The sequence below is a fragment of the Raphanus sativus genome, chromosome 4 (genome assembly GCF_000801105.2).
Source record: "Raphanus sativus cultivar WK10039 chromosome 4, ASM80110v3, whole genome shotgun sequence".
NCBI lineage: Eukaryota > Viridiplantae > Streptophyta > Magnoliopsida > Brassicales > Brassicaceae > Raphanus > Raphanus sativus.
The window spans coordinates 23,275,869-23,283,216 of record NC_079514.1 but is presented as its reverse complement, the minus strand read 5'-3'; the positions used below and the strand labels follow the sequence as shown (position 1 = coordinate 23,283,216).

The window sequence follows — 7,348 nt, the reverse complement described above, 5'->3', positions numbered from 1 at the left end:
TTTTTTAGTACAATAAACACTTAACCGTATATTTTTAAATTACACATCTAACTTTATAACATGATTGGAAAATAGATTTTGAATTCATAATAATCTGGCGAGTTTGTTGGATTAAGCTTGAATTAGCTTGGGGTGCAAGCTATCCAATCCTAAGTGTGTTGTGTTTATCTATAAGGATTAGGATATATCTAGTTGTGTTAATCCTAATGAGTTTAGGATATTTGTGATAAGTATAAAAGAAGATGCAAGGGTGTTGCATAACTTATGAGTCTTATGAGTTTGTGAGATTGAGAGAGCTTGAGGTTTTGAGTTAGTTTTCTCAAGAGATTAATAAGAAGAGTTTTCTTATTTGAGTTGATAATCTTATTCGTGAGATTCTATATTTGTGAGACTTGATTTCTATCTTTGGTATCAGAGCTTGAGACGAGCCATGGGATCGATCGGTGTTCCGGTGTTCTACGGTGGAGATCCGGAGAGGTGGGTTGAGTGGATTGACGCATTCGTTGTTACTCACAACTTCACCGTATTCAAAACAAGACAGTTACCATATGGGTTCATTGAAGGTGATGCTCTGTCGTGGTATGGAGATGAGATTTCACGATATGGGTTTAGTAACTGGGATGAGTTGAAAGTCAGATTGCTCAATCGGTTCAGTACACGCGTAAGACAAGAGAAGGAGCAACTGGAACAGTATAGCTTGATGGATAGTTTGAAAGAGATGAGTCAGCTTATGAATCGCTTTGAACATAGATTGAAAAAAAAAAGAGGATACAAAGAAATCTCAGGAAGAGAAAACATTTGAATCAGACGACACAAAACAGGTCGATAGCGTCGACGGAGGAGATGATATAATTATCTACTCAAATCAGCTGATTCGATATGTGAAGAGAGATATGTTGATTCTAGACTTGTCAGTGATGGTGCAGGAGAATGATGATTCTGAGACTGAAACCCTTTTGTTCGAGGAGGATAACAGATCAAAGACAGAGATGGATAGTGGCGCCTACCAAGTGTTTGAGAAAATTCTCAAGAGAAGAAAAAAAATAATAAAGAATAAGAGATCAAAAGGACTCTTCAGTGATATTAAAGATCGGTTGGTAGAGATTTTAAACCACAAAGAGAGTGATAACTCAGACATGTTGGGGATACAAATGGAGAACACAAACAAGAGACAAAGAAAGAGTTGGTTGGAGTGGAGTAAAGGGAGCTGTCACTGTGCACACACTCGGGAAAAGTTAGACAGAAAGTGGATGCTCATGTTCAGAGAGACGAAGATGTGCGATGAGTTTGTGAAGCTATGGACGGATCAGAAGGAGCTAGCAAATCTTCACTCAGAGATACCTACCATGTATAGGCACGAGATAAACAGGATCATTGCACACATATTTATATATTGGTAGAGGAATGATCTTGGTGAACTGTGAGACTAGGTCTGCGAAGTTGAATTTGGTGGGGAAAGACAGGTACATAGTCACCATGGATGTTGACAGGAAGATTCTTGTAACGACCCAATTTTGGTTACAGAGTTTGTTAGCACGCCAACGCCCATGCACACACCCACAGGTCCATTTCTTTCTATAAATATTCCCCCTCTCACATTGTTTTTGTCACCAAATTCATCAAAGAGAAAGAAAAAAAAAGATAAAGAGAGAAAAGAGTTGATGGGAGAATTGGGGGATGTTTTGTAGTGACTGAGCCACCACCAGAGCTCGCCGGAGTCGCCTCATGCAGTGATCACGTCCAGCTTGTCACCACCGATCGCAGCCCTAGGTAATGCCGGAAACCGCCTTGATCTTTAAGTTTCATTTCGGCCGTTATAGTAAAACACCCATAACTTCCTAACCACTGAGTATTTCGTGCATGCAAGACCATCATCGTGTTCCTCTCGACGAGACGAATCCATAGCCACTAAAATCGTCGAAATCGGAGCTCAGACGAAGCCGTACGAGCCTCCAGAAGAGCAGCCTTCGCGCGCGCGTGAAACAGACGCTCCGCCGTCTCTTCGCCGGAGCCGCCGCGCCAGGCCGCCGTCAGTTCGCCGCCGGAAATCCGCCGCCGCGTCGCCACCGCACCGCCCCCGCGCCAGTGACTTTTCCGGTAAGCCACCGTCCCTCCGCCGTCGCCGCCGGTGACCTCCGCCGGTGACTCGCCGGTAACTCGGCCACTCGGCCGAGTCGACTCGGTGAGTCAACTCGGTGACTCGGTCAACCGGTTGGTTTGACTGGTTTAAATTAATTGCAAATCAGTAGAATAAACCATTCGGTTAAAATTAATTAGATTTCGGTTAGGGTAAACCGGTCGATTTAATTAATTAATTAAATTTCGGTTAGGCTAAACCGGGCGGTCCAATTGAAATCGATTTAGGTTAGACAAAACCGGGCGGTTAGACTTAATTGATTTCTGGTCAAGGTTTGACCGGGTTGACTTTTGACCAGCGGGTTGACTTTTCCGTAGACTTTGACCAGACCTGTTTTCACCCGTTCAAAGGGCGTTTTGACCCGAAATTTTGCCCTGATTTCAGATTTGGAGTCTATTTGAGCATCTGGAGTTCATAGATACCACTTCTATACATTTGCTAAGGTGAGAGCTCTTTCCGAACTTCTCGTACCCGACTTAGGATTTCGAATGAATATTTATTTTTAATATGTTCCGTCTGCGTGAAATCGAGTCTGTCATTGCTTGTTTAGTTTAGGTTGTGATGCACCCAAAATCCAGCACCTTCCTGCTTGGTTCATGGACGCGGCCCAAGATGGTGACCTTTTCGACCAGCTAGACCTACCCGAGGTTTTCTCATCAGATTATGCAATCTTGGATGAGCTGAATACTCAAGAGAGCTGGATTGACACTATCATGGACGAGCTGATCTGGACTAACACTCACCCGGACGAGCTGAGCAAGTTGGTTCGATCTTCCGAGCTGGTTCGACCATCAAACCACCTGAGAAGCAACACAGACATACGTTCATTGTTCGAAGCATATCTTCTAAACCATGATGTTTCTTGGCGTGAAACTACTTGTAGAATGTGCTCAACTCAATTATGGAACTTCTCGAAGAAGAATCAGATCAAACGGAGTTCAGATGAGGGAGTTATGCCATGTACAAATCAGGTGATGTTCAGTTCTCGCGAATTCAGACATGTGTGGATCGTCCCGCGTGTGTCCATATCCTTCCCAGCATGGTGTGCACGACCTGATCATCACTGCAAGAACCTGGACACTCCATGAACCTGGAAAGTCAATGAATCTCGCCAAATCTCCCTCAATTTCCGAACTTTGACTAGTCTTGGTCAATTTTATATTTTCTATGCATTGTTTTCTGCACTTTTCTTTTATTCTCTTTGACTAGAAATACTATAAAATGTACCCCCTTTGTCATTGCAATACATCAACGAATTTTCTTTCTCTTTATGAGTTTTTACTCTTTGTTCTTTGTCAAGAACATTTCTAGTTTCTTGGTGAGGTTATCTCCAAGTTTCGATCCTTCCTTTGTTGGACCGGTGCGTCACATCCGGCAACAACTGAAGTATGGTAGTATCATCGGGCCTTCCGCAACCCGTTGTCTCACCGTTCATCCCACCAGTTCTCAATCCTTCCGGATCTGAGTCCATATCATCCGTACTGGTAGAGTGATCCCGATTTTGGTTCTATCAGGTTGATTGCTTAAACCGGAACTAGGGTGTTAGATGGTTCAACTTTGATTGTCTCACTTAATGCATTTTTTTAGTTAGAACTTTTTATGACGGATACAGAGACGTAATTCTGTATGCCGGATTGTGTGGCGGTTACGGCCAGCTATAGTCAACCGGCTGGCCCGTAACCTGGAAGTGTCGATAAAACGTCTAAGGGTGGTGTCCGAGCACTATCTCGAGTGGAGTATATTTATTTATTTTTTTGTTTGCCCTTTAGGGGGCGGCGAGTGCGCGGCTCGCTAGGACCATTGTTTGATGTTTGGGTACTTTAGGTACCGTGATTGTACGTATTAAGATTAAATTATTTTTGTCCGTAATGCTATGTCTATGTCCATGAATTTTGGGATTAGCATCCCATACCTCACTGAGCGACTCCCCTGTTGCTCACCCCCCCCCCCCCCCCCTTCTTTCCCCTTTCAGGTGAGACCGCCGAGCAGGAGTGATTCTACTGGACGGATGCTTTTGAGTGCTATTGGGCTTTTGGGCTTTTGTCACTTCTATGTTATCTACTTTTAGGCCTTCGGGATTTTATCTATCGTTTATGTTATTTCGTATTTTCGGACTTACGGATTTATGTCGTTATCTATATTTCGGATGTTATCGTTATTTACGGATTTGACCTTATGGTATTGTGATGACGTGGATGTTGACTTTGGAATATTATTATGGAGATTATTATTATTATTATTATTATGATTTTTATTATTATCGGATTTTCGAGAGTGACGGGTGTCACAGTTTTTGGTATCTGAGCCGTGTTTCGTCCCGGTTCTGTCCCGGGATGGCGATTTTTGGAGACTCGGTTTTTATTCGGTTTTAATCGGTTTTCAAATATTTTTGGGGATTTGGGTATTTTAAAAATAAAAACCAATAGCACCTCTCCGTTCGGTACACTCCTTTAAATTTTCAGCAGAAGTTAACAGATTTGTCTTCCTTTCAGATGCCGCCGAGGAGAGCTACCCGTGCCCAGATCGCTAGAGATGCTAGAGAGGCTCAGGATGAGCATGTTCAGCCCACAGTTCCTCATGTTGACCAGGAGACTATGAGACAGATGGTTCAGGATGCTGCTAGACAGGCTGCTCAGGAGGCAGTTCAGCAGATTGCTCAGGAGACAGCCAGGCAAGCCGCTCAAGAGGCTGCCCGAGTAGCTGCACAGGAGGTTGCTCGTCAGTTGGCTGCAGCTCAGCAAGGTCCTCAGGTTCATGTGCAGCAGGGTCCGCAGATTCAGGTTCAGCAGGCTCCACCAGTTCAGGCTCAGCAGGATCATCAGATTCCCGATCAGCAGGTTCCTCTTCCTCAGATCCCAGTGCAACATGTTCCAGCTCAGCAGTTTGCTCAGGGTGTTCAGGATCTACCGCCACCACCACCGCGACCCCAGGTTTACCAGGCTTATGATGAGACATTCTACAGATTGACGCGCCATATAAGAGACATGGATATGGAGCATTTTAGCGGGACAATAGATCCCATAGCAGCGCACGATTGGAAGTTAGCGCTTAAGCGGAAGTTGGAGATTATTGAGTGTCCACCAGAGTTGTCTCTCAGATTGACTATGCAGTACTTGCGTGGAGATGCTCTTGTTTGGTGGGAAGGAATTCGATTGGATCATGATGGACCCGAGAGGCTTACTTTTGAAGATTTCATCCAGGAGTTTGATAGGAAGTACTTTCCGGAAGAGGCTATGGATAAGCAGAAGAGTGATTTTGATCATATAAGCCAGGGGGAGATGTCAGTAAGAGAATATGAGCGGAAGTTTAACCAACTTCGCAGATTTGCTGGAGGTGGTATTACAGAAAAAGACTTGATCAGGAGGTTTTTGAAGGGGATGCGAGTGGATATTCGCAACAGATGCCGTGTTGTTACTTACCAGAGGTTGGGAGATTTGATGGAGAAAGCCGCTGAGCAGGAGGAAGGTTTGGCAGAAGAGAAGAAGCTTACTAGAGCAGCTCAGATTAAGTTTGGGAAAGCTCCGGAGTCCCAGATGAGAGCAGGAGACCACTCGGGATCACCGAGATGTCCTCGTTGCCACCGCAGTCATAGTGGGCAGTGTTTGAGGTGCCTTGTTTGCGGTAAGCCAGGACACATTGCGAGGTATTGTCGGGTTAAGCCATTGGATGCGCCACCAGTCGGACAGATTACCGCGCCAACAGCATCAGTAGCGGCAAACCAGTTTTGTTTTGGCTGTAACCAGTCGGGTCATTTCGTCAGAGATTGTCCCAGGAGGGGCAATGCAGCGCTTCCACCACCACCGAAGCGCCTAGCCATCGCTCCATGTGTGTTTACGGTTGGAGATGCCCAGGGAGCCGAGCCAATAGCGGGTATGCTTCTTATTCAGACTTGTTGTGTTTTCAGTATTTTGGTTTTGTGGTTATCATTTGTAGTTAGTAAAAATCTCATGTAGGAATGGTTTCGGTTGGAGGTGAGCCAGCTCACACCTTATTCGATTCGGGAGCTTCTCACAGTTTTGTGAGCCCGCATTTGGTCAAATCATGGTCTTTCCGGGGTGTCTTCGAACCGAAGGCTAAGCAGTTTCAGACCGCCGGTACAGAGAGATTGGGAACAATCGGAGTTCATCGTAATGTACCAGTTATGCTTGGAGGAGTTGACTTGCTTGGAGATTTGACGGAGATGGAGATGAGTTTCTACGACGTCATACTTGGGATGGATTGGTTGACGAGACATCGAGTTGTATTAGATTGCCCGGAAGCAAGAGTTAGTATTCCAAGAGCAGAGGGAAAGATTACATTTGAGGGAGCCCAGACATATCAAGGGGTTTCTATCGTCTCCATGTTGCGTGCAGAGGATTTACTAGACAAAGGAGTGAGGGATTTTTGGCGACCATTTCAATGGTTAATGATGATGGTCAGCAGGAGCTGCATGATATTCCAGTGGTTTATGAGTATGCAGATGTTTTTGAGGCCTTAAAGGGGCCACCGCCAGCTAGAAGTGACGTTCTTACGATCGAGGTGGAACCAGGGACAGCACCAGTTTCACGAGCTCCTTACCGTTTAGCTCCAGCAGAGATGGCTGAGTTGAAGAAGCAGTTGGAGGAATTATTAGATAAGGGTCTTATCAGGCCGAGTACTTCACTGTGGGGAGCACCAGTATTGTTTGTGAAGAAGAAGGATGGGAGTCTCAGGCTTTGTATCGACTACAGAGGGTTGAACAAAGTTACTATAAAGAATAAGTATCCACTTCCGCGTATCGATGAGTTGTTATATCAGTTGCATGGAGCTTCATGGTTTTCTAAGATTGACTTAGCGTCAGGGTACCATTAGATTGCCATAGCTGAGGGCGATGTGCGAAAGACGGCTTTCCGTACACGCTATGGACATTATGAGTTCGTTGTGATGCCATTTGGGTTGACGAACGCACCGGCAGCATTCATGAAGCTAATGAATGATGTGTTCCGCGAGCACTTGGATAAGTGTGTGATCGTTTTCATCGACGATATCTTGATTTATTCTCGGAGTAGAGAAGAGCATGCTGAACACTTACGGATTGTGTTGGGGAAGCTTAGAGAGCATCAATTGTTTGCTAAGTTGAGAAAGTGCAGTTTCTGGCAGAGAAAGATTGGATTTTTGGGTCACGTGGTTTCAGAAGAGGGAATTGCTGTAGATCCGGAAAAGATTAAAGCTATTTCAGAGTGGCCGACACCT

General features: G+C 45.0%; 2 protein-coding genes across 3 annotated transcripts; both read left to right on the top strand.

Annotated features, from left to right (window-relative positions):
- Positions 1-283: 283 nt before the first annotated feature.
- Positions 284-4,117, top strand: LOC130511466 (uncharacterized). Of its 2 annotated transcripts, XR_008944925.1 has the most exons (5): positions 284-1,563; positions 1,689-1,770; positions 1,868-2,097; positions 2,522-2,580; positions 2,693-4,117. XR_008944925.1 is itself a non-coding variant. In XM_057008470.1 (4 exons), exons 1-4 carry the CDS (start codon positions 1,548-1,550, stop codon positions 2,536-2,538), a joined length of 345 nt encoding a protein of 114 aa, XP_056864450.1. In that variant the 5' UTR covers positions 284-1,547; the 3' UTR covers positions 2,539-4,117. The 2 variants fall into 2 exon arrangements, 1 of the variants encoding a protein (XP_056864450.1); XM_057008470.1 differs by having other exon boundaries at positions 2,522-4,117.
- Positions 4,118-4,629: 512 nt separating this feature from the next.
- LOC130511213 (uncharacterized) lies at positions 4,630-6,967 on the top strand. The gene is made up of 3 exons (XM_057008097.1): positions 4,630-6,007; positions 6,091-6,401; positions 6,560-6,967. Exons 1-3 carry the CDS (start codon positions 4,630-4,632, stop codon positions 6,965-6,967), a joined length of 2,097 nt encoding a protein of 698 aa, XP_056864077.1.
- Positions 6,968-7,348: the final 381 nt, after the last annotated feature.

Excerpts from the sequence above, each read along its gene's own strand:
- LOC130511466 (XM_057008470.1), top strand. Across the intron at positions 1,771-1,867 it reads ACCACCGATCGCAGCCCTAG|ACCATCATCGTGTTCCTCTC; the intron begins GTAATGCCGGAA and ends CGTGCATGCAAG.
- LOC130511213 (XM_057008097.1), top strand. The coding sequence starts at position 4,630 with ATGCCGCCGAGGAGAGCTACCCGTGCCCAGATCGCTAGAGATGCTAGA. Across the intron at positions 6,008-6,090 it reads GGGAGCCGAGCCAATAGCGG|GAATGGTTTCGGTTGGAGGT; the intron begins GTATGCTTCTTA and ends AATCTCATGTAG. Across the intron at positions 6,402-6,559 it reads TAGATTGCCCGGAAGCAAGA|GAGCTGCATGATATTCCAGT; the intron begins GTTAGTATTCCA and ends GATGGTCAGCAG.